Source organism: Bombina bombina, chromosome 3 (assembly GCF_027579735.1).
Source record: "Bombina bombina isolate aBomBom1 chromosome 3, aBomBom1.pri, whole genome shotgun sequence".
Lineage (NCBI taxonomy): Eukaryota > Metazoa > Chordata > Amphibia > Anura > Bombinatoridae > Bombina > Bombina bombina.
In genome coordinates, this window is record NC_069501.1 from 633,542,603 (window position 1) to 633,570,386 (window position 27,784).

Genomic DNA, 27,784 nt, shown 5'->3' on the forward strand with positions numbered 1-27,784 from the left:
ACGCCATATCTTATGGTAAATTTTTCTGGTAACAGGCTTCCGTGCCTGTATTAAGGTATCAATAACTGACTCCGAGAAGCCACGCTTTGATAGGATCAAGCGTTCAATCTCCATGCAGTCAGCCTCAGAGAAATTAGATTTGGATGGTTGAAAGGACCTTGTATTAGAAGGTCCTGCCTCAGAGGCAGAGACCATGGTGGACAGGACGACATGTCCACTAGGTCTGCATACCAGGTCCTGCGTGGCCACGCAGGCGCTATCAGAATCACCGATGCTCTCTCCTGTTTGATCTTGGCAATCAGTCGAGGTAGCAGCGGAAATGGTGGAAACACATAAGCCATGTTGAAAACCCAAGGGGCTGCCAGAGCATCTATCAGCGCCGCTCCCGGGTCCCTGGACCTGGATCCGTAACAAGGAAGCTTGGTGTTCTGGCGAGACGCCATGAGATCCAGTTCTGGTTTGCCCCAACGATGAATCAGTTGAGCGAAGACCTCCGGATGAAGTTCCCACTCCCCCGGATGAAAAGTCTGGCGACTTAGAAAGTCCGCCTCCCAGTTCTCCACGCCTGGAATGTAGATCGCTGACAGGTGGCAAGAGTGAGACTCTGCCCAGCGAATTATCTTTGAGACTTCTAACATCGCTAGGGAACTCCTGGTTCCCCCTTGATGGTTGATGTAAGCCACAGTCGTGTTGTCCGACTGAAATCTGATGAACCTCAGTGTTGCTAACTGAGGCCAAGCTAGAAGAGCATTGAATATTGCTCTCAACTCCAGAATATTTATTGGGAGGAGTTTCTCCTCCTGAGTCCATAATCCCTGAGCCTTCAGGGAGTTCCAGACTGCGCCCCAACCTAGAAGGCTGGCATCTGTTGTTACAATCGTCCAATCTGGCCTGCGAAAGGTCATCCCCTTGGACAGATGGACCCGAGAAAGCCACCAGAACTCTTTTCCACGTTCACCTTCCACCCATGCGACCTCAGAAATGCCAGAACTATCTCTGTATGAGACTTGGCAATTTGAAAACTTGAAGCTTGTATCAGAATGTCGTCTAGGTACGGAGCCACCGCTATGCCTCGCGGTCTTAGCACCGCCAGAAGTGAGCCCAGAACCTTTGTAAAAATTCTCGGGGCCGTAGCTAACCCGAAGGGAAGAGCTACAAACTGGTAATGCCTGTCTAGAAAGGCAAATCTTAGGTACCGATAATGATCTTTGTGAATCGGTATATGAAGGTAGGCATCCTTTAAGTCTACTGTGGTCATGTATTGACCCTCTTGGATCATGGGTAGGATGGTTCGAATAGTTTCCATTTTGAATGATGGAACTCTTAGGAATTTGTTTAGGATTTTTAGGTCCAAGATTGGTCTGAAGGTTCCCTCTTTCTTGGGAACCACAAACAGATTTGAGTAAAAACCTTGCCCTTGTTCCGTCCGCGGAACTGGGTGGATCACCCCCATTACTAAGAGGTCTTGTACACAGCGTAGAAATGCCTCTTTCTTTATTTGGTTTTCTGATAACCTTGAAAGATGAAATCTCCCTTGTGGAGGAGAAGCTTTGAAGTCCAGAAGATATCCCCGAGATATGATCTCCAACGCCCAGGGATCCTGGACATCTCTTGCTCAAGCCTGGGCGAAGAGAGAAAGTCTGCCCCCCACTAGATCCGTTTCCGGATAGGGGGCCCTCTCTTCATGCTGTCTTAGGAGCAGAAGTAGGTTTTCTGGCCTGCTTGCCCTTGTTCCAGGACTGGTTAGCTTTCCAGCCCTGTCTGTAACGAGCAACAGTTCCTTCCTGTTTTGGAGCGGAGGAAGTTGATGCTGCTCCTGCCTTGAAGTTACGAAAGGCACGAAAATTAGACTGCTTGGCCTTTGATTTGGCCCTGTCCTGAGGAAGAGTATGACCCTTACCTCCAGTAATGTCAGCAATAATTTCTTTCAAGCCGGGCCCGAATAAGGTCTGCCCTTTGAAAGGAATATTAAGCAATTTAGATTTAGAAGTCACGTCAGCTGACCAGGATTTAAGCCATAGCGCTCTGCGCGCCTGGATGGCTAATCCAGAGTTCTTAGCCGTTAGTTTGGTTAAATGTACAACGGCATCAGAAACAAATGCATTAGCTAGCTTAAGTGCTTTAAGCTTGTCCATAATCTCATCCAATGGAGCTGTGCGAATGGCCTCTTCCAGAGACTCAAACCAGAATGCCGCAGCAGCAGTGACAGGCGCAATGCATGCAAGGGGCTGTACTTTTTATCCATTGGATCCGAAAAAGCACAACTATCCTCCACCAGGATAGTGGTACGTTTAGCTAAAGTAGAAACTGCTCCCTCCACCTTAGGGACCGTCTGCCATAAGTCTCGTGTGGTGGCGTCTATTGGAAACATTTTCCTAAATATCGGAGGAGGGGAAAAGGGCACACCGGGTCTATCCCACTCCTTGCTAATAATCTCTGTAAGCCTTTTAGGTATAGGAAAAACGTCAGTACACACCGGTACCGCATAGTATCTATCCAGCCTACATAATTTCTCTGGAATTGCAACCGTGTTACAATCATTCAGAGCCGCTAATACCTCCCCTAGCAATACACGGAGGTTCTCAAGCTTAAATTTAAAATTAGAAATCTCTGAATCCGGTCTCCCTGGATCAGATCCGTCACCCACAGAATGAAGCTCTCCGTCCTCATGTTCTGCAAATTGTGACGCAGTATCGGACATGGCTCTCACATCAGCGCGCTCTGTCCTTAACCCAGAGCTATCGCGCTTGCCTCTTAATTCTGGCAATTTAGATAATACCTCTGTCATAACAGTAGCCATGTCTTGCAAAGTGATTTGCATGGGCCTCTCTGATGAACTTGGCGCCACAATATCACGCGCCTCCTGAGCGGGAGGCGAAGGTACTGACACGTGAGGAGAGTTAGTCGGCATAACTTCCCCCTCGTTGTCTGGTGATAATTTCTTTACAGATAAAGACTGACTTTTATTCAAAGTGACATCAATACACTTAGTACACATATTTCTATGGGGCTCCACATTGGCCTTCAAACATAGTGAACAAACAGATTCATCTGTGTCAGACATGTTTATTAGCAATGAGACTAGCAAGCTTGGAAAATCCTTTCAAATAAGTTTACAAGCAATATAAAAAACGCTACTGCGCCTTTAAGAAGCACAAAAAACTGTCACAGTTGAAATAACAATGAACCAAATCAGTTATAGCAACCAAATTTTCACAGTAAATGTATTAAGTTAGCAAAGTATTGCACCCACTAGCAAATGGATGATTAACCCCTTAATACCCAAAACGGATAATCAATTTAACAAATAACGTTTTTATCACAGTCAAACACACTGTCACAGGTCTGCTGTGACTGATTACCTCCCTCAAAATGAATTTTGAAGACCCCTGAGCTCTCTAGAGACGTCCTGGATCAAGGAGGAAGAAACAGGAAGACTGTGACTGAATTTTTACCGCGCAAAAAAGCGCTAACATAGGCCCCTCCCACTCATATTACAACAGTGGGAAACCTCAGTTAACCGTTTCTATGCAGAAATATACGTCAGCCATGTGGAAAAAATCATGCCCCAAAAGATTTATCACCAAAGTACCTCACAAAAACGAATAACATGCCAGTAAACGTTTTAAACATACATTTTAAAAGTTATGTAGTGTTATTAATAAGCCTGCTACCAGTCGCTTCTACTGCAGTTAAGGCTCATACATTACTTCAGTATTAACAGTATTTTCTTAGTCAAATTCCATTCCTTAGAAAATTACTTACTGCACATACATTCATCAGCCTGATACCAGTCGCTACTACTGCATTTAAGGCTGTACTTACATTACATCGGTATCAGCAGTATTTTCTTAGTCAATTCCATTCCTTAGAAAAATATTTTACTGCACATACCTCATCTGCAGGGGACCCCGCATGCTATTCCCTTTCTGAAGTTACCCCACTCCTCAGAATGTGCGAGAACAGCCAGTGGATCTTAGTTACTTCTGCTAAGATCATAGAAAACGCAGGCAGATTCTTCTTCTAAATACTGCCTGAGAGAAAAACAGCACACTCCGGTGCCATTTAAAATAACAAACTTTTGATTGAAGAAATAATTAAGTATAAAAACTCCACACTCCTGTCACACCTTCCTACTATGTTGAGAGTTGCAAGAGAATGACTGGATATGACATGTGAGGGGAGGAGCTATATAGCAACTCTGCTTTGGGTGATCCTCTTGCAACTTCCTGTTGGGAAGGGAATATATCCCATAAGTAATGGATGATCCGTGGACTGAATACACTTAACAAGAGAAATATTAGCTATGGAGTTATCCATTACTGCCGTCAATTGTTGCATAGTAACAAGCATTGGCGCGCTAGAAGTACTAGGGGTCGCCTGCGCGGGCATAACTGGTATAGACACAGAAGGAGATGATGTAGAACTATGTCTACTTCCTTCATCTGAGGAATCATCCTGGGCAACCTTACTATTTGTGACAGTACTGTCCTTACTTTGTTTGGACGCTATGGCACAATTATCACACATATTTGAAGGGGGAACCACATTGGCTTCCATACATACAGAACATGAACTATCTGAAGGTACAGACATGTTAAACAGGCTTAAACTAGTTAATAAAGCACAAAAACCGTTTTAAAACAAAACCGTTACTGTCTCTTTAAATGTTAAACAGGGCACACTTTATTACTGAATATGTGAAAAACTATGAAGGAATTATCCAATCATTACCAAATTTTCACCACAGTGTCTTAATGCATTCAAAGTATTGCACTCCAATTTTCAAGCTGTTAACCCTTAAAATGTTGAAACCGGAGCCGTTTGCAATTTTAACCCCCCTACAGTCCCAGCCACAGCCTTTGTTGCGACTTCACCAATCCCAGGGGGGTATACGATACCAATTGAAGCCTTCTAGGAACGTTTTCAGTGGATACCAGACCTTCACACATGCAGCTGCATGTACTATACTCAAAAGTAACTGCGCAATAATGGCGCGAAAATGAGGCTCTGTCTACTACAGTGAAAGGCCCTTCCTGACTGGGAAGGTGTCTTACCAAGTGCCTGGCGCTAAAAACGTTCCCCAATATTAAAAAAGTGTGAAATTCACTTCAAACTGCATATATAAAGCAATCGATTTAGCCCTTAAAAGTGTCCACCAGTTTATAGCCCATAATAAGCCCTTTATTCTGTTTGAGTCTAAGAAAATGGCTTACCGATCCCCATGAGGGAAAAATGACAGCCTTCCAGCATTACACAGTCTTGTTAGAAAAATGGCTAGTCATACCTTGAGCAGAAAAGTCTGCAAACTGTTCCCCCCAACTGAAGTTCTCTCAGCTTAACAGTCCTGTGTGGGAACAGCAATTGATTTTAGTTACTGCTGCTAAAATCATACTCCTCTTTTAAACAGAACTCTTCATCTCTTTCTGTTTCAGAGTAAATAGTACATACCAGCACTATTTTAAAATAACAAACTCTTGATAGAAAAATAAAAAACTACAACTAAACACCACATACTCTTCACCATCTCCGTGGAGATGCTACTTGTTCAGAGCGGCAAAGAGAATGACTGGAGGGGCGGAGCCTGGGAGGGACTATATGGACAGCTTTTGCTGTGCTCTTTGCCATTTCCTGTTGGGGAAGAGAATATTCCCACAAGTTATGGATGACGCCGTGGACCGGACACACCAATGTTGGAGAAAACAACATATAAAGCAAAATGATCAAATACCTTAAATGACAGTTTCAGGAATGGGATAGAATGCAAAAAAATAAGCTTCTAGAAACCAGAAGCAGTGAAAAGAAAATGTTTAAATAAAGTGAGTAAAAAAAGACGCCCACATTTTTTTGGCGCAAAAAAATGTCTGAATACGCATGCGTAACAGAATACAACTTCCGACGTAAATTACGTAGCCGGAAATGACATAAAAAGAAACATTTTCTGCCCCCGCAAGCCTAACAGCACGCAGGAAAAAAATGGCCAAATGAAATTTTTCAAGGTAAGAAAAAATAATTAAATGCATTATCCCAATAATGAAACCAACAGTCTGTATAAAAAAGGAATACTGATTATCCTGAATCAAGGCAAATATAAGTTTAAAGACATATATTTAGAACTTTACATATAAAGTGCCCAACCATAGCGCAGTGTCACAAAAAATAAGATTAACTTACCCCAGGACACTCCTCTACATGTAGTAGATAGCCAAACCAGTACTGAAACGAGAATCAGTAGAGGTAATGGTATATAAGAGTATATCGTTGATCTGAAAAGGGAGGTAGGAGAAGAAATCTCTACGACCGATAACAGAGAGCCTATGAAATAGATCCCCTAGAGGTAGACCATTGTATTCGAATAGGCAATACTCTCTTCACATCTCTCTGACATTCGCTGCACTCAGAGAGGAAAACCGGGCTTCAACCTGTTGCGAAGCGCATATCAACGAAGAATCTTAAGCACAAACTTACTTCACCACCTCCACGGGAGGCAAAGTTTGTAAAACTGAATTGTGGGTGTGGTGAGGGGTGTATTTATAGGCATTTTAAGGTTTGGGAAACTTTGCCCCTCCTGGTAGGAATGTATATCCCATACGTCACTAGGTCATGGACTCTTGCTAATTACATGAAAGAAAGGGCTTTCAAAGTGTCTTGCAAAACGATTTTTCCTTAGCCAAACAATCGATTGCCCTGAATAAGTGTCAACCAGTATATTAGCCCTATTATGTAAGCATTCAATTCCTTACTAAGTCTGTGAACATAGCTTACCCTCCCCTCATGGGGATATTGTCAGTCTCTTCTAGCATTATCTCAGTCTTGTCTAGAAATAAATGACTGAACATACCTTATTGCAGATCACCCTGCAAACTGTTCCCCCCAACTGAAGTTTTCTGGTACTCCTCAGTCCTGTGTGGGAACAGCAGTGGATTTTAGTTACAACATGCTAAAATCATTTTCCTCTCAGCAGAAATCTTCATCACTTTTCTGCTAGAGAGTAAATAGTACAAACCGGTACCATTTAAAATAACAAACTTTTGATTGAAGATAATAAAACAACAATTCTAACACCACATTCACTTTACACTCCCGAGAGAGACCCTAGTGCTTAGAGCCAGCAAAGAGAATGACTGGGGGGTGGAGCTAGAGTGGGAGCTATATGGACAGCTTTGCTGTGTGCTCTCTTTGCTACTTCCTGTAGGGAATGAGAATATCCCACAAGTAAAGGATGAATCCGTGGACTGGATACACCTTGCAAGAGAAAAGAAAAATGATTCATAAAATGCTGCATGAAAGATCTCTAAGTGTTTACTGAGAACACTGAATGAGCTGGGAGCAGAGCTTAACATCAATTTTGGCGGGAAAATTACGGGAATATGTAGATTTTTGCCGCCAAAAATTGGCACACGATGATGTCACCCTATGACATAAATAGCATCATCAAATGCGCAACATGCAAAGCTGAAGACGATTTCTAATACATCCATCACTCTAAAAAGCAGGTAAGAATTTTGATTGTATATACAAAAAAAAAAATTTTACCAAAATAAAGCCTAATGGATATTTCTATTATAGCTGCATAAAATGTGATAATCAACATTCCATGAGGTTAACATAATACTTAGCATCCTAATATATAAATAAATTACTAGCTCCAAAAAAAACCTGTATGTTTCACAGACTTTACCAACCTTGACAAATATTTAGCCACAAATAAAGTCGCTAAAAAACAGCACTGAATTACTGACAAGGCATGTATACAAACAATATATAACAACTTTAATTAAAAAGTGCCCAAACCATAGCTGAGAGTGTCTTATATAATAAAAGTATATACTTACTGTGTAAGACACCCATCCACATATAGCAGACAGCCAAACCAGTACTGAAACATATCAGCAGAGGTAATGGTAGAGGAGTATAATGTTGATCTGTAAAGGGAGGCAGCAGATGAATCCCTGCGACCGATTTAAAGAGAGCTTTAGAATAGATTTCCCATAGGTGAAAACATGGCGCCATCAGGCAATACTCCCTTCACATCCCTCAAACACTGTACATTGAGAGGAACTGGGCTTCAATATCTTTAGAAGCGCCTATCACAGAAGAAAAATCAAGCGCAACTTACTTCACCACCTCCATGAGAGGCAAAGATTGTAAAACTAAGGTATGAGTGAGGTGGGAGGTGTATTTATAGGCATTTTGAGGTTTGGGAAACTTTGCCCCCGCCTGGTAGGAATGTAGATCCCATACGTCACTAGCTCATGGACTCTTGCCACTTACATGAAAGAAATATCAGTTTAGCTCACATTACTGTAACACACAACAGTTATACTCACCTGGCATAAGAGAACAATTGGCTTTGTAAATTCAGTTTGACAGATTGAGCAGATATCATTAACTTCTGAACACTGTCTCTTGGTTGCTGCAACTCCATAAGTCTGCGAGAAAATATAAAGACAGAAAATGCACAGGTTAGCTGGAAATTAAAGGGACACTGTCACAACAACATTTATTTTACATAACAAAGATTCAAAACACTAGAGGTGGGACAGTGTTTTCTTTGCTTGGGGATAGTATCTCTCCTCATTGTCTTCTTTTTCAATTATATGTTTTTAATAACTTTAACCAGTATAAAAGGACAATCAGTGACATTGATTCATTCAATGGTTGAATCAATAACACAAGCTATGAAGCATTATGGAAATCCAATAACCATCATAAAAGTTCACAAGATGAAGAGTCCATCTACATTACCCCTTTTATATCAAAACAATAAAAGTACTACAAAACGAAAAACTCTGCCATACAATTTAACATTTAGATATGGGTCACAGTCATACACTGTATATATAATTCCCCAGTATGCCAACCTGATTTAGAGAACTGTAAACCTCAAATGACATGCCACTCTCCCCTAAATTGTGCATTTAACAAGTAATCTGAATTCCTAAACTGATAAAAAAAAATATTTTTTTTTAAAGTTGGGGTTTAAATGTAAGTAAATAAAGGTTCCCATTTTCTCATAAAAGTATTTGACCTAACTTGGATATCTCCCGGGGCATCTGTTTGTTCATAAAGTAATTACTGCAACAAGGCATTTTTTCAGGTTTGACAGGCTTGTCTCTTATCCAACCTGTAAAGTAAGTTTTGTGGCCGACAACACCACATTATAAATGTTATGCTGTTAAATTTTCAATCTGGAAGAATACAGGGGTGGGACAGTGCAAGGGGTCTTCTCTACTTATATTCTTATTTAAAGTATCTAAAGCTGAGCCTAAAAGCATATAAGCCGTTTTTATTCCATCACTAATTTTCAGATCTTATCACTTAGAAATGATCTAAGCCACACCAGAGGTTTCACTCCACTACCAAGTTTAAGCAATATTATAGGTGTGTCCTTTTCCAGATTATCCAATACTTTTTTTTCCAAAAGTTACTACCTCATTTAGAGAGCTTCTGTCACAGGGTACATTTTTTTCCTGAAAGTGAAAGCTCAAAGTTGTTGCTACTCATTTGAAGGTCCATGAACCAGTAAAAGGTTAATGCTTACCAACACATATGAATATTGTCATCAAATAGTCTAGGGGCAAGAAATTTGCTTGGGTGTCTGCAGAGATATTCCTGAGAATACAATATTTGTTTAAGGGTTTTGTTGAGCTAAAAGTTTTTTGTTGTTGTTTTTTTAAGGTATATTCTGGTTCCAGGGGTCTAAGTCTTCTTTGACTATCTGATTCGCTCTAAGGACCTCTTGGCTTAAGAAGAGAGGAAGAAATATCATTCCTTAAAGTAAAGGCCTTCATATAGGTAGATTTGGTATAGGATCCTAAAGTATGTAAATAGTATTTTATCACAATGATTGTAACAGAAAACACGTTTAGAGATAGTTTTCCACACTTAGTAACTTTTGAAGGCATACCAGGACTCTTTGTCTTGCCTGGTTATATATGTGTATTGAAGCAAAAAAAGGAAGAGAGTTCGGTACGTGCCCAGGAAAAGTACCACCTTGTATCCAAAAATAGAAACAAAACGATTGGGCCTATTTGAATTTGACTTGGGTTTATCATTGGAGATGAAATTGCAAGACTGAATAGTAAAAGTAATTTTTTCAGGAGAGGAAACAGCAATAGGTGGTTGTTTTTTTCATCCTCAGGAAGAAAAATATAATTTATGCTTACCTGATAAATTCATTTCTCCTGTAGTGTAGTCAGTCCACGGGTCATCCATTACTTATGGGATTATAACTCCTCCCTAACAGGAAGTGCAAGAGGATCATCCAAGCAGAGCTGCTATATAGCTCCTCCCCTCTACGTCATATCCAGTCATTCGACCGAAACCATACGAGAAAGGAGAAACTATAGGGTGCAGTGGTGACTGGAGTTTAATTAAAATTTAGACCTGCCGTAAAAAACAGGGCGGGCCGTGGACTGACTACACTACAGGAGAAATGAATTTATCAGGTAAGCATAAATTATATTTTCTCCTGTTAAGTGTAGTCAGTCCACGGGTCATCCATTACTTATGGGATACCAATACCAAAGCTAAAAGTACACGGATGACGGGAGGGACAGGCAGGATCTTTACACGGAAGGAACCACTGCCTGTAGAACCTTTCTCCCAAAAACAGCCTCCGAAGAAGCAAAAGTGTAAAATTTGTAAAATTTTGAAAAAGTGTGAAGTGAAGACCAAGTTGCAGCCTTGCAAATCTGTTCAACAGAGGCCTCATTCTTAAAGGCCCAAGTGGAAGCCAAAGCTCTAGTAGAATGAGCTGTAATCCTTTCAGGAGGTAGCCGAAGCTTTTTGACCTCTCCTCTGTCCAGAATAAACGACAAACAGGGAAGAAGTTTGACGAAAATCTTTAGTTGCCTGCAAATAAAATTTCAGGGCACGGACGACGTCCAGATTGTGCAAAAGTCGTTCCTTCTTTGAAGAAGGGTTAGGGCACAATGATGGAACAACAATCTCTTGATTGATATTCTTGTTAGTGACTACCTTAGGTAAGAACCCAGGTTTAGTACGCAGAACTACCTTGTCTGAATGAAAAATCAGATAAGGAGAATCACAATGTAAGGCCGATAACTCAGAGACTCTTCGAGCCGAGGAAATAGCCATTAAAAACAGAACTTTCCAAGATAACAGCTTGATATCGATGGAATGAAGGGGTTCAAACGGAACACCTTGCAGAACGTTAAGAACTAAGTTTAAGCTCCACGGCGGAGCAACAGTCTTAAACACAGGCTTAATCCTAGCCAAAGCCTGACAAAAAGCCTGAACGTCTGGAACTTCTGCCAGACGTTTGTGTAAAAGGATAGACAGAGATGAAATCTGTCCCTTTAACGAACTAGCAGATAAGCCCTTTTCTAAACCTTCTTGTAGAAAAGACAATATCCTAGGAATCCTAACCTTACTCCATGAGTAACTCTTGGATTTGCACCAATCTAAGTATTTACGCCATATTTTATGGTAAATTTTCCTGGTAACAGGCTTCCTAGCCTGTATTAAGGTATCAATCACTGACTCCGAGAATCCACGCTTTGATAGAATCAAGCGTTCAATCTCCATACAGTCAGCCTCAGAGAAATTAGATTTGGATGTTTGAAAGGACCCTGAATCAGAAGGTCCTGTCTCAGAGGCAGAGACCATGGTGGACAGGACGACATGTCCACTAGATCTGCATACCAGTTCCTGCGTGGCCACGCAGGCGCTATTAGAATCACTGATGCTCTCCTGTTTGATCCTGGCAATCAATCGAGGAAGCATCGGGAAAGGTGGAAACACATAAGCCATGTTGAAGACCCAAGGTGCTGTCAGAGCATCTATCAGCACCGCTCCCGGGTCCCTGGACCTGGATCCGTAACAAGGAAGCTTGGCGTTCTGGCGAGACGCCATGAGATCCAGATCTGGTTTGCCCCAATGATGAAGCAGTTGGGCAAACACCTCCGGATGAAGTTCCCACTCCCCCGGATGAAAGGTCTGGCGACTAAGAAAATCCGCCTCCCAGTTCTCCACACCTGGGATGTGAATCGCTGACAGGTGGCAAGAGTGAGACTCTGCCCAGCGAATTATCTTTGAGACTTCCATCATCGCTAGGGAACTCCTTGTTCCTCCTTGATGGTTGATGTAAGCCACAGTCGTGATGTTGTCCGACTGAAACCTGATGAACCTCAGAGTTGCTAACTGAGGCCAAGCCAGAAGAGCATTGAAAATTGCTCTTAATTCCAGAATGTTTATTGGAAGGAGTCTCTCCTCCTGAGTCCATGATCCCTGAGCCTTCAGGGAATTCCAGACTGCGCCCCAACCTAGAAGGCTGGCGTCTGTTGTTACAATCGTTCAATCTGGCCTGCGGAAGGGCATCCCCTTGGACAGATGTGGCCGAGAAAGCCACCATAGAAGAGAATCTCTGGTCTCTTGATCCAGATTTAGCAGAGGGGACAAATCTGAGTAATCCCCATTCCACTGACTTAGCATGCACAATTGCAGCGGTCTGAGATGCAGGCGCGCAAATGGTACTATGTCCATTGCCGCTACCATTAAGCCGATTACCTCCATGCACTGAGCCACTGACGGGTGTTGAATGGAATGAAGGACACGGCAAGCATTTAGAAGTTTTGATAACCTGTCCTCCGTCAGGTAAATTTTCATTTCTACAGAATCTATAAGAGTCCCTAGAAAGGGAACTCTTGTGAGTGGCAATAGAGAACTCTTTTCTACGTTCACCTTCCACCCATGCGACCTTAGAAATGCCAGAACTAACTCTGTATGAGACTTGGCAGTTTGGAAACTTGACGCTTGTATCAGAATGTCGTCTAGGTACGGAGCTACCGCTATGCCTCGCGGTCTTAGTACCGCCAGAAGAGAGCCCAGAACCTTTGTAAAGATTCTTGGAGCCGTAGCTAACCCGAAGGGAAGAGCTACAAACTGGTAATGCCTGTTTAGGAAGGCAAATCTTAGATACCGGTAATGATCCTTGTGAATCGGTATGTGAAGGTAGGCATCCTTTAAATCCACTGTGGTCATGTACTGACCCTCTTGGATCATGGGTAAGATGGTTCGAATAGTTTCCATTTTGAACGATGGAACTCTTAGGAATTTGTTTAGGATCTTTAAGTCCAAGATTGGTCTGAAGGTTCCCTCTTTTTTGGGAACCACAAACAGATTTGAATAGAATCCTTGCCCGTGTTCCGACCGCGGAACTGGGTGGATCACTCCCATTAGTAAGAGGTCTTGTACACAGCGTAGAAACGCCTCTTTCTTTATCTGGTTTGCCGATAACCTTGAAAGATGAAATCTCCCTTGTGGAGGAGAAGCTTTGAAGTCCAGAAGATATCCCTGATATATGATCTCCAACGCCCAGGGATCCTGGACATCTCTTGCCCAAGCCTGGGCGAAGAGAGAAAGTCTGCCCCCCACTAGATCCGTTTCCGGATCGGGGGCCCTCACTTCATGCTGTCTTAGGGGCAGCAGCAGGTTTTCTGGCCTGCTTGCCCTTGTTCCAGGACTGGTTAGGTTTCCAGCCCTGTCTGTAGCGAGCAACAGTTCCTTCCTGTCTTGGAGCGGAGGAAGTTGATGCTGCTCCTGCCTTGAAGTTACGAAAGGCACGAAAATTAGACTGTTTAGCCTTTGGTTTGGCCCTGTCTTGAGGCAGGGCATGGCCCTTACCTCCAGTAATGTCAGCGATAATTTCTTTCAAGCCGTGCCCGAATAATGTCCGCCCTTTGAAAGGAATATTAAGCAATTTAGATTTAGAAGTCACATCAGCTGACCAGGATTTAAGCCACAGCGCTCTGCGCGCTTGAATGGCGAATCCGGAGTTCTTAGCCGTAAGTTTGGTTAAGTGTACTACGGCATCAGAAATAAATGAATTAGCTAGCTTAAGGGCTTTAAGCTTGTTCATAATCTCATCCAATGGAGCTGTGCTAAGGGTCTCTTCCAGAGACTCAAACCAGAATGCCGCCGCAGCAGTGACAGGCGCGATGCATGCAAGGGGTTGTAATATAAAACCTTGCTGAACAAACATTTTCTTAAGGTAACCCTCTGTGCTTTTTCAGATCCAATGGATAAAAAGTTAGCTATCCTCCACCGGGATAGTGGTGCGCTTAGCCAGAGTAGAAACTGCTCCCTCCACCTTAGGGACCGTCTGCCATAGGTCCCGTGTGGTGGCGTCTATTGGAAACATTTTTCTAAATATAGGAGGGGGTGAAAAGGGCACACCGGGTCTATCCCACTCCTTGTTAACAATTTCTGTAAGCCTTTTAGGTATAGGAAAAACGTCAGTACACGCCGGTACCGCAAAATATTTATCCAGCCTACATACTTTCTCTGGAATTGCAACCATGTTACAATCATTCAGAGCCGCTAATACCTCGCCTAGTAATACACGGAGGCTCTCAAGCTTAAATTTAAAATTTGAAATCTCTGAATCCAGTTTACTTGGATCAGATCCGTCACCCACAGAATGAAGCTCTCCGTCCTCATGTTCTGCAAATTGTGACGCAGTATCAGACATGGCTCTACTATTATCAGCGCACTCTGTTCTTACCCCAGAGTGATCGCGTTTACCTCTTAATTCTGGCAATTTAGATAGTACTTCAGTCATAACATTAGCCATGTCTTGCAAAGTGATTTGTATGGGCCGCCCTGATGTACTTGGCGCCACAATATCACGCACCTCCTGAGCGGGAGGCGAAGATACTGACACGTGAGGAGAGTTAGTCGGCATAACTTCCCCCTCGTTGTCTGGTGATATTTTTTTAACATATAAAGTTTGACTTTTATTCAAAGTAACATCTACACATTGAGTGCACAAATTTCTATTGGGCTCCACATTGGCCTTTAAACATAGTGAACAAACAGATTCATCTGTGTCAGACATGTTTAAACAGACTAGCACTAACACTAGCAAGCTTGGAAAAAACTTTTAAATAAATTTACAAGCTATATAAAAAACGCTACTGCGCCTTTAAGAAACATAAAAATGTGACACAGTTGAATTAACAATGAACCAAATATGTTAAAACAACCAAATTTTAACAGAAAATGTATAAAGTTAGCAGAGGATTGCACCCACCAGCAAAAGGATGATTAACCCCTTAATACCCAAAACGGATAACAGTTGAAATAATAAACGTTTTTATCACAGTCAAACACACTGTCACAGGTCTGCTGTGACTGATTACCTTCCTCAAAACTAGTTTTGGAGACCACTGAGCTCTGTAGAGACGTCCTGGATCATGGAGGAAGAAATAGGAAGACTGTGATTAAATTTTTACTGCGCAATAAAGCGCTAAAATAGGCCCCACCCACTCATATTACAACAGTGGGGAAGCTCAGTACACTGTTTTTATTCAGAAAAAAATGACAGCCATGTGGTAAAAATCATGCCCATAAAGTTTTATCACCAAGTACCTCAGAAAAAACGATTAACATGCCAGTAAACGTTTTAAAAATTGAAAATTATGAAGTGTTATTAATAAGCCTGCTGCTAGTCGCTTTCACTGCAGTGCAGGCTCAAATATTACTTTAATATTGACAGTATTTTCTTAGTGAAATTCCATTCCCCAGAAATACCTCAGAGTATACATACATACATATCAGCCTGATACCAGTCGCTACTACTGCATTTAAGGCTGCACTTACATTACATCGGTATTAGCAGTATTTTCTCAGTCAATTTCATTCCTTAGAAAATAATTTACTGCACATACCTCCTTGCAGGTGGGCCCTGCATGCTATCCCCTGTTCTGAAGTTACCTCACTCCTCAGAATGGCCGAGAACAGCAAGTGGATCTTAGTTACGACCGCTAAGATCATAGACAAACTCAGGCAGATTCTTCTTCTAATGCTGCCTGAGAACAAACAACACACTCCGGTGCCGTTTAAAATAACAAACTTTTGATTGAAGAAATAAAAACTAAGTTTAACACACCACAGTCCTCTCACACGTCCTATCTTTAGTTAGGTGCAAGAGAATGACTGGATATGACGTAGAGGGGAGGAGCTATATAGCAGCTCTGCTTGGGTGATCCTCTTGCACTTCCTGTTAGGGAGGAGTTATAATCCCATAAGTAATGGATGACCCGTGGACTGACTACACTTAACAGGAGAAATAACTTTTTCCATCATTGAAAAAAGTTCTAAGTTTAAATCCAAAAAGGAAATTGCTTTTATAGCTGATATCCATTAGTACATTTTTGAGACCATTATTTTTCAGAAGCCTAAACAATGAAAATAAGGTTGTAGTCCTAGCAGCTATACAAAAAAAGTAAAATAAAAATTAAAAACCAACAAGAAAGCCTAACAGTTCTAATTGCTAGTGTCTTTCATATAAGACGATATTAAACAAGCAGTATAGTCATTACATAGATTACACTGTTTTCCCAGAAAACTTAGTCTTGCAAATCTGATAAAAACTTGGAGGCTTAACATTTATTGTCAACCCCCTCATAAAGGCTGTAGAACAATCCTGGGGCATGACTTGGGAAGAAAATAATAAAAACCTCATCACTTGAAATCCTTAGCTACTGCAATTATCCGCAGTAAGAAGCACTGTATTAGTAGCAACCCTGGATGCATCACCCAGCAGCATCATAATCCTGCCTGGGTAAAGCAAAGATAATGTTTCTGCTACCGAGCAGTGGCACCAAGTGTACATAGAGACTAGGAACAGACTGAAGAAAAATAGATTCAAAAACAAACATGAGGATATGGTACAAGCAAATTTCTAAAAAAACAAAAACACCAACAAAAAACTATAAACCACATCTATACCATAAGCAAGAATTAAAGGGACATTACACACTAAACACAGTTCATGCACCTTCCTCTATGTGTGGGTGCGCCATATTGGAACTGGGGTTTCACAGCAAATATCTATATATGGTCTTCAAGTGACGTTTTTAACCACAATCTAGTTAAAAGAAAAGGTAAAAGAACTAAATTGTTCCAGATATAGCCTCCCTTACTGGTTACACGCCTCACAAAGAGTGTAACTGATTCGGAAGTGTGTGTATGTAGGGTTTGAAGGGGGCGCCTATGGCTATCTGGGTATATCACAGATTTAAAGGTTTTCCTTAATAGGTATTCAAAGGCGTTCCTTAATAGGTATTCCAAATATACAGGACAGAATAAAAGTAAGAGATAAATAGTGTATGTAAAAGTGTTTATTGAAGACAAAATTCCCTGCTCACAATAATAAATGCTAACAAACTTAAAAACGAAGACACCGGTGTCCAATAGCTTACTATGTCATAAAAGGCTTAAAAATCTTTAAAATAGATAGGATGTATTAACAGTCCAAGGGCTGGCCAGCTTAATAATAAATAGCATATAATGTCTATTGCTGAGAAGACACGATTCTTTTATAAAGATCCGATGGGGCTTATTGTGGCGGCCCTGGGAGTCAGTGGTTACCAATTTGTTTAAATTCTTCCACTACTACCGCCATCTGGAAATACCATCCGCCCTCTCATAGAGGGAAAGCGGCAAGGTTATTTCTCTTTAGCGGTCCTGGGAGTCAGAAGCTCAATGACATTTTCAGACCTTTCTCAGCTGAAGCTTGTTGATTGTCAGTCTGTTTTCTTCCACGGACTGGATTCTCTTTCCCCCTCCCTCTCCAGACCGGAGCATGCTATGTACATTTATGACCCTGCTGGGTGCCGTGCATTCACACAGCTTAGGAATGTTAAAGAGTGGTAACGTTTGAACAGTAAACTTTTTACACAGAAAGCATATTAATTAAATGTATTTCAGCAACAGATTATTAACAAAAACTACAACACAAGCTCTGTCTACATAACAGTGGGTGCTGCAGCTGTGCTTCCTATATGCATACATTATAGGGATATATGAAGTGCGTGTCATGTGACTTCTGTGCTGTTAAAATATGGCGGCATACATAGCTGCATCAAGCCCAGGATAAATATTCTAATAGAAACAATTTTCTTGAAATGTTTGGGGAAAGCTGAATTTACAGCATAAATAACAGTACTCCGTTTTTTATTATTACTCAGAAGAAGTTATTTTTATTGATTTTTAGCAGTCAAGTGTTTAATGTCCCTTTAAGTGCCTTTTTAACACTAGAAATTCTCCACCCATGTGGGCTTTTATACATTGAAGAGACAACCCAAAAAGTAAAATATAAAAGATTGAATATGCCAACATAAATCTACAATCCAGAAACAGCAGATTTGCCAGTACTGGAACATTTTTTTTTTAAAAAAAGGCCACCAGGCTAAGCAATTAAGATTTATGTTGATAGTCAAAGACCGTAAAAAAAGAAAAAAAAGATGAGGGGATAGATTGAATGATTTATTATACTAAGAGGCCAAATTGATATTGAAATTGGATACAATGTATCCAAGAGGCTTAAACAGGGAATTCAATCGTATTGCCTTTATGTAATGGAAACTATTGTTATATACAAGTGAAATGTGTGTCAGGGATATATAATAATTGTGAGCAATATGTGCCACTTCTTTATTATTTTTTGTTTATTTATCCCCTTTATTTAGGTTATCCTTCTAGGTTGTTTTTATAATAAGGGTTAATCCAGAGTAAAGTTGGGGGCAAGAACTAAAATAAAGAAAAAATGTGTAAGATAGGAAGTCCCGCCACATGACCTCATGTGATTGGCCCTTATTTTATTGGTATGGGTTTAAAAGTTTGTTGTGCACAGGGTGATTTTAGCTTGATAATAGGGGCAGAAGCCCGGAACCGTTGCTAATGATTAAGCTTTAATAAAGGTCTCTGACTTTTTCATCTACAAAAAACTTTGGGTGGAACTTTTCCCCTTGTTTTTGGATGCTTTAAAGGGACAGTCAACACCAGAAAATTTGTTGTTTAAAAAGAAAGATAATCCCTTTATTACCCATTCCCCAGTTTTGCATAACCAACACAATTATAACAATAAAAGTTTTACCTCTGTAATTACCTTGTATTTAAGCTTCTGCTGACTGCCCCTTTATTTCATTTCTTTTGACAGACTTGCATTTTAGCCAATCAGTGCTCAACTCCTAGGTCACTTCACGTGCATGAGCTCAATGTTATCTATATGAAACACATGAACTAATGGCCTCTAGTAGTCAAAATGCATTCAGATTAGAGGCTTCAAGGTCTTGGAAATTAGCATATGAACCTCCTAGGTTTAGCTTTCAACTAAGAATACCAAGGGAACAAAGCAAAAATTGGTGATAAAAGTAAATTAGGAAGTTGTTTAAAATTACATGCCCTATTTAAAGTGAAGGTAAACTTTGATGAATGAAAGCCTGTTTTTTTAAAAATACTATTAAAAACAGGGGCACTTTAGTTCATCAAAGTTTAGAAGGCAGCCGTTTTGATTAAAAACTTACCTTTGTTTTTTTCACAGTCAGAGCAGCTTCCCCCACCCGGAGATCCTCTCTTCACACATCATCAATGACTAATCCAGCTTCCTCCAATCACGGCATGGCCTCAGGCAATGACTACCCTGGGGGGAAAGCTGTGATTGGAGGAAGATGGATTAGTCATTGATGACGTGTTAAGAGAGGATCTACGCGCAGGGGAAGCTGCTCTGGCTGTGCATAGAAGAGAGGTAAGTTTTTAATCAAAACGGCTGCTTTGTAAACTTTGATGAATGAAAGTGCCCCTTCACTTTAAATCATGAAAGTTTTTTTTTTTACTTGACTGTCCCTTTAATGGTCTGGGGAGACCTGTGAAGTTAGTACCCAGTAAACACAACAAAGTTTGATGGTTTATCTTTATGCTATGGAGTGCAGGCTCAAGCACTTTTCTACATTAACAGTTTTTCTGTTATTGAGATTATCTGCAGTGTATTTAAAAGTTATATTAAGCAGACTTATTATGCATGAAATAAAAGTTAAAATAAAGATCTTGTATTCATCATAATGTAGGGGTTTGATGGCGATGCCAAAACCATGACAGAGCATTAGAACTTTGTGTTTCCCTAATATTACTCTTATCTCTGCTAGAGCATGAATTGTGCTTCCTCTATATTGTATGTGTCTCCTAATGTCTGTGACTATCATTCTTTATTCTCTTACACTCTTTGACCCCCAACCCATGTACTTGGCCTATGTGTACATTCAAGCTATGCTATTAAATATTGTTTGTGTTTTAATCCAAAGCTGTCCTCTGTTACTGGGAAATACTGTTTCTGGACTGAATGTTTGCACTTGTGTAATAAGACCAACTAGCTAGCCCTACAGTATAACAACATCTTTAGACAAGCTGTAAACAAGTCTATTCCAGATCTGGCTGTGCTTAAAAGTCTTCAACTTCAGTCTTTTGTCTGAGTGATGTAGCAGTTTCCAGATCAAGATCGGATCTGTTGCCCTATGACTTTTTTCCCATCTCCAAGGATTTTAGTGTATCAACAAGAAAATGAGAGAAACATCATAATTACAATTTTTGTCTCTCCACACATCATTGCATAAATTACATTTCAAGACATTGTTTCTTGATAAATCACTAAAGGCCTCATTACAAGTTGAGAGTTAAAGGGACACTGAACCCAAATTTTATCTTTCATGATTCAGAGAGAGCATGCAATTTTAATTTTAAGCAACTTTCTAATTTACTCCAATATCAGTTTTTCTTCATTCTCTTGCCATCTTTATTTGAAAAGCAAGAATGTAAGTTTAGAAGCCGGCCCATTTTTGGTTCACAACCTGGGTTGTCCTTGCTGATAAATGATGTCCAGGGTCAGAACCAAAAATTGGCTGGCTCCTTAGCTTAGATGCCTTCTTTTTCAAATTAAGAAAGCAAGAGAACAAAGAAAAATTGATAATAGGAGTAAATTAGAAAGTTGCTTAACCCCTTAACAACCGAGGACGTGCAGGGTACGTCCTCAAAAAATAGGCAGTTAACGCCTGAGGACGTACCCTGCACGTCCTCGATGTGGAAAACAGCTGCTTTCCGGTTATTGCAGTGATGCCTCGATATGGAGGCATCCTGCAATAACCTTTTGAAGCCATCCGATGCAGAGAGAGCCACTCTGTGGCCCTCTCTGCACCGGAGATCGGTGGCTTACTTCGTTGGTGGGTGGGAGCAGGACCAGGAGGCGGGTGGCGGCCATCGATGGCCATGGATGATGCGGAGGGGGGCGCGCACTTGCACGGGAAGGCGGGCGCGTGCACGGGGAGGGAGCGGGTGGGAACCGCTACAATACAGAAATATTTTATGAAGAAGTGGGAAAAAAGGGGGGTATTATTTACAATTTAGCAAGATCGGTATGGCTGGTGGGGTGTTAGTCTGTGGGGGGGGGAAGCTACACTACAGAAAAAAATAAAATAAAAATAATAAGACGGACGGGGGGGGGGGGGGGGGGTTAGAGAGCTGTTTTGCGGGGGATCAGAGAGGTTGGGGGCTAAGGGGGGATCCTACACAGTAGCATATGTAAATATGCTCAATTTTTTTAAAAAGAATATTCAAAGATGCCTTTTATTTTAGTACTGGCAGACTTTCTGCCAGTACTTAAGATGGCGGGGACAATTGTGGGTTGGGGAGGGAAGGGAGCTGTTTGGGAGGGATCAGGGGGTGTGATGTGTCAGGTGGGAGGCTGATCTCTACACTAAAACTAAAATTAACCCTGCAAGCTCCCTACAAACTACCTAATTAACCCCTTCACTGCTAGCCATAATACACGTGTGATGTGCAGCAGCATTTAGCGGCCTTCTTATTACCAAAAAGCAACGCCAAAGCCATGTATGTCTGCTATTTCTGAACAAAGGGGATCCCAGAGAAGCATTTACAAACATTTGACCATAATTGCACAAGCTGTTTGTAAATAATTTCAGTGAGAAACCTAAAATTGTGAAAAATTTTACGTTTTTGAAATGGTGGCATGAAATATACCAAAATGGGCCTAGATCAATACTTGGGGTACAGCTAAAATTAACCCTAGAAGCTCCCTACATACGCCCTAATTAACCCATTCATTGCTGGGCATAATACACATGTGGTGCGCAGTGGCATTTAGCAGCCTTCTAATTACCAAAAAGCAACGCCAAAGCCATACATATCTGCTATTTCTAAAGAAAGGGGATCCCAGAGAAGCATTTACAATCATTTATGCCATAATTGCAAAAGTTGTTTGTAAATAATTTCAGTGAGAAACCTAAAGTTTGTGAAAAAATTTGTGAAGAAGTGAACAATTTTCTTTATTTGATCGCATTTGGCAGTGAAATGGTGGCATGAAATATGCCAAAATGGGTCTAGATCAATACTTTGGGTTGTCTTCTAAAAAAAAATATATACTTGTCAATGGATATTCAGGTATTCCTGACAGATATCAGGGTTCCAATGTAACTAGCGCTAATTTTGATAAAAAATGGTTTGGAAATAGCAAAGTGCTACTTGTATTTATGGCCCTATAACTTACAAAAAAAGCAAAGAACGTGTAAACATTAGGTATTTCTAAACTCAGGATAAAATGTAGAAACTATTTAGCATGGGTGTTTTTTGGTGGTGGTACATATGTAACAAATTTTGGGGGTCAAAGTCAGAAAAAGTGTGTTTTTTTCCATTTTTTCCTCATATTTTATAATTTTTTTTATAGTAAATGATAAGATATGATGAAAATAATGGTATCTTTAGAAAATCCATTTAATGGCAAGAATAACGATATATAATAATATGTGTGGGTACAGTAAATGAGTAAGAGGAAAATTACAGCTAAACACAAACACCGCAAAAATGTAAAAATAGCCTTGGTCCCAAACGGACAGAAAATGGAAAAGTGCTGTGGTCATTAAGGGGTTAAAGGGACAGTTAAGTAAAAACAAAACAAAAAAAAACTCATGTTTCAAATAGGGTATGTAATTTTAAACAACTTTCCAATTAACTTTTATCACCAAATTTGCTTTTCTCTTGGTATTCTTAGTTAAAAGCTAAACCTAGGAGTTTCATATGCTAAATTTCTTAGACCTTGAAGACCTCCTCTAATCTAAATGCATTTTGTTAGTTTTTCACCACTAGAGGGCATTAGTGTTTCATATAGATAACATTGAGCTCATGCACGTGAATTTACCATGGAGACAGCTCTGATTGGCTAAAATGCAAGTCTGTCAAAAGAATTTAAATAAACGGGCAGTCTGCTGAGGCTTAGACACAAGGTAATTACAGAGGTAAAACTTGTATAATTATAACTGTGTTGGTTATGCAAAACTGGGGAATTGGTAATTAAGGGATTGTCTATCTTTTAAAACAACAAAAATTCTGGTGTTGACTGTCCCTTTAAAATTGCATGCTCTCTCTGAATCATGAAAGAAAAATTTTGGGTTTAGTATCCCTTTAATAGCGCTAGAAGTAAGCTTTCCGCGTCCGTCAGGTTGCGCTTTTATTATGAGTTGAAAGTAAACTGTTTAAGCACACACGCTAACCAGACGAGCGCAAAAAGCCCAACTTAGAATATCACGTGCCCGTCCACGTATTCCCCCATAGAGATCAAAGGAGAAAAAAAAAAAAAGTGGGAAAAAAAAACCCTAACACCCCACTCTCATGCAAACCCAACTGCATAATCTCATGTGCGCTAACCCGACATTAAAATATGAATATTTCCCATTACATGGCTGATAAAGGGGCAGGAGCCTTGAAACGTTGCTCACTGTAATAAAAGGCACTGTTACCTATTCTGAGTGCCACCCGAGTGTCTCTTTTGATGTTTAGCTTGGGACCCAGTAAAGGGGGGCCTGTCAGGTGTTGCACCAGGACTTTCATAATTTTTTTACATGATCTTTGGAACTGTATTGTACTGATCCTTTTGTGTTTACTGTATACATATTTCCCATTCCAATGTTCTTCACATAAGAGTATTTTCTATTTATTCATAAATATATATATATAATTTTTTATTGTACTAATATTCAGGAGTGCTGCACACACATATACCAAATGAGAATATATTTTATATATAAAATATTTCTCCAGTGTCTTAAAGTAACCAGTGTTGCTGTTTTTGTTGCCCTTACTCGGTGTGCATGAGGACAGGTACATGTACAGCCTCGCTGATGTACGTTCCCACAGTGTCAGTCTGCCTGGGAACCTGCTCTACTGTACCGCTGGGGTCTATATGCTTATTTTGGAGGGGCTGCTGCTCCATGCTTATACTGCTAAAGTATAATATATGCTTCCTAAAGGATGGCACTTAGAAATAAGTAAATTAGTGTACAATATATATATATATATATATATATATATATATATATATATATATATATATATATATATATATATATATATATACACACATATACATATATACATACACACACATACACATATATATATATATATATATATATATATATATATATATATATATATATATACACATACATACATACATACATATATACATATACATACATATATATAAATCAATGTAAATATTTGCATAGGAAATTAGTACATCTTAGCAAGTATCACCGCTTGCTTTCCCCCAGAAATTCTTAATATGCAATGTTTCCAATGCACAAGAGAATTGTGGGTAAGATATGCAAATTAGGTATGCAAATTCTCAGTTTTTTTGCTTGAAAAAATACTGTTTTAACACAGCGATCCTTTTAAACAGGAATATGACAGCAAACCAGAAATCACTGTCAGTTTGCTGTAATATTCCTGTTTAAAAGGATCGCTGTGTTAAAACAGTATTTTTGAAGCAAAAAAACTGAGAATTTGCATACCTAATTTGCATATCTTACCCACAATTCTCTTGTGCATTGGAAAAATTGCATATTAAGAATTTCTGGGAGCAAGCGGGGATACTTGCTTAGATGTACTAATTTCCTATGCAAATATTTACATTGATTTAATTTTGAGACATGGAGGATTTTAATTTCAGTTTTTTATCTCCCCCCCCCCCCCATAATTTTAATGAATTTTGGTTTACATATATATATATATACACATATACATACATATATATATATATACACATACATACACACACAACATATACACACACACAACATATACACACACACACAACCACACATTTATTAAAGAATCTGTCTGCAAAGTATTTTGCTTGGCTCCTAGAATAAAAATTTGTTAAGCCCTGACTTACCTTTTCTGCAATGTGCTGTTACCCTGTACCGCACTGGAGATCAGGAAGGGGAGGAAATTGAAAAGAGAGAAACGTAGCAAATATTTACAGTGACATCTGCAGGTAGAAATTAAAAGAGCAGGCAAAAAAAATATTTTAAGTGCCACTGCCGTTCTTTCTGCAGAGACCCAGATTCTGTGATAAGAACACAGATCGCACAGTGTTCTGCCTTGGAGCACACACACATATATACATACTTATATATATATATATATATATATATATATATATATATATAAAATGAAAAGATGAAAGCACTCACTGGACTATGGACAACAGTGTCAATAAAATATCCTTTATTGTGACGTTTCGGGACCAACAGCGTCCCTTCTTCTGACAAGCAACAAGTGAAAACAGACAAACATTTAAAGGCCCCTAAACCACTCCCCATAGTGACCTACCAATCAAAATGTGCCGTGTGCAAAGGTAAGTGAGCCGTGTGCAGAACCGGCATTCATCTCAGTGTTAAAGACTCAAATACAACTAAATATTGTGAAAAGTGTACATAGAATCATGCCTATCTATATATAATAATATCACAGTGTGTGTGTGGTGTTAATTTCTCAAAAACTGTATCCGATCATATACATGCTCAATCCTTTACATAGTGCGTTAATCCTAGTAGAAAAGAAAACAAAACAAAAACCTGATAGGCGTAGAACGCACACCCCTGTTGTGTGATAGGCTCAGCACATATGACTCACAGGCCCACACCTTCCAAAGCATCACAAGCCAACTGCGAGAGCAAAACATGTAAACAACTGACCTGATTGGCTACTTGTGACCGAACAGACTCACTGTCAATAGCGGTGCCGGAACCACTGATCTAGTGGTTGTCATGGTTCCCACAACAAACAGGTCTCACTGCTGCATAACAGGACATCCACACTAGCCCTGCACACTTCTACTTGTCAACGCTCCAAGTCCCTGTGCAGCACAAACCATATGCCGATGAACCGGCATTACTCACAGCTTAAACACCACGCCGCGATCCCCATTGCCTAATACCGCGGTTGCTATGGCAACCCGTATACAAAGCACAAACCGATTGTGGCTGTGTGTTGTGCCTACTAGCCACAACACCCATGACAACAAAACGGCATTACTCACATCTTAAGCCGCCGTCATCCTAATGTCACGGTTACTATGGTAACCTGTATGAAACACCTCGAATGTGGCTGTCTATTGTGCCAACTAAGTACATGATCTGGTACTAAGAACCACCCTCTAAAAGAGGATGGCTAGGTTAATCTCCAAATATCCAATTGGAAAAAGGGGGAAAAAAAAAGAGAGCTTTGTGCTTGTATATTTGTAACATGCATATCTGTCTAATAGTGTATAATATCTTACCCAATTAAGTATCCACGTCAGAATACACGTCTGCTCTTATAGTCCACATCAAAAGGCCAAAAAGAAAACAACAGCAAATGCCTATTCAAAGGACCAATCAGAGTCAAAGTGTGGCATGATTCTACCAGTCATCTGCCAACAGATGGTGCTTGCCGCCAGATCAACCCATTCTGAACCACATACACAATGAACAATAATACTAAAAAATTAGAAAAATAAATAATTACAATAATGCTACTCAATCGTGTAATATAAATCAAAACCACGCACCACCTAAATATCAAACCCTCTGCAGAAACGTCAGGGTTGAACCTACCCCACTCAGGGGCTTCATCACAAACTCCTAATGTAAAAGAACTTACCACCTATAGTGAAAATAAATGTGTATAAATCTATACACAAATTATTAGAGAATAACAATATTAGTCAGGGTATATCCATATATATCATAAACTAACCAAAAGCAAACCACAATCTTACATCACCATATAGAATAACCTGCCAATCATATCCAGACATCCAAAGTGATAGACATAAAACACCATTCGTTAATTACAACAACTATTATCAAATCCATTGAGCATGTATAGAAAGCATACCAGTCACAGACATAACCAATACATGAAAGTGTGACAAGTGTAATAACGCAAGATTAAAAACAAATAAAAACATAGCACACCTCAAATATTAACATATTCACAATTAAACATCTAACGGATGGAAATCATGGTACACCATATCTGGTATAATTAGGTAAAGAAATTTCAACTCCAAAAAGGAAAAGTAACTCAAGAGTGGGAAGTAGACTCTCATTATTAGCGATACATACAGTGTCGCCTGCCCACACGGGCATGGAATCAATGAATCAGTGGACTCTCACACCACAAATCAATTATAGAAAGTTCTGCCACCCCGTCTGTATATTTAAACCTCTTGGGGACAATGTGCATAATTCATGAATCCAGCGTGCTTCTTTTCTCAGAAGGATCTTGGCTCGGTTTCCTCCTCTTCGTAGGGCTGGCACGTGATCAATAATTCTGAAGCGTAAGTCGCTCACAGTGTGTCCTGCTTCAAGGAAGTGGTGGGCCACTGGATGTTCTGCCTTTCCCGTGTTAATTGCCGATCTAATACTTGAGCGGTGATTCGCCATCCTCACTCTGGCGTCGTCAGTCGTCTTGCCAGTATAGAATTTCCCACAGGGGCAATTAAGTAGGTATACGATGAACTTTGAAAAAGCCCGATACGGGCGAAACCGGTCAGGGGGTTATAGAGCTAATGGGAGCTCTATTCATTTTTTAAAAAACTATACCTATAGTGGTTAGCCTGTTTAGGCGGGAAAAGAAT

The 27,784-nt window shown here is 40.1% G+C and overlaps 1 protein-coding gene across 1 annotated transcript in view; it reads right to left on the reverse strand.

Moving 5' to 3' along the window:
- Nucleotides 1-27,784, reverse strand: part of RNFT1 (ring finger protein, transmembrane 1) — a 142,155-nt gene that overhangs the window by 27,407 nt on the left and 86,964 nt on the right. The window contains exon 8 of the mRNA XM_053707339.1: nt 8,331-8,432. Coding sequence (XP_053563314.1) covers nt 8,331-8,432 — 102 coding nt within the window. The remainder of the gene's footprint in view (nt 1-8,330; nt 8,433-27,784) is intronic.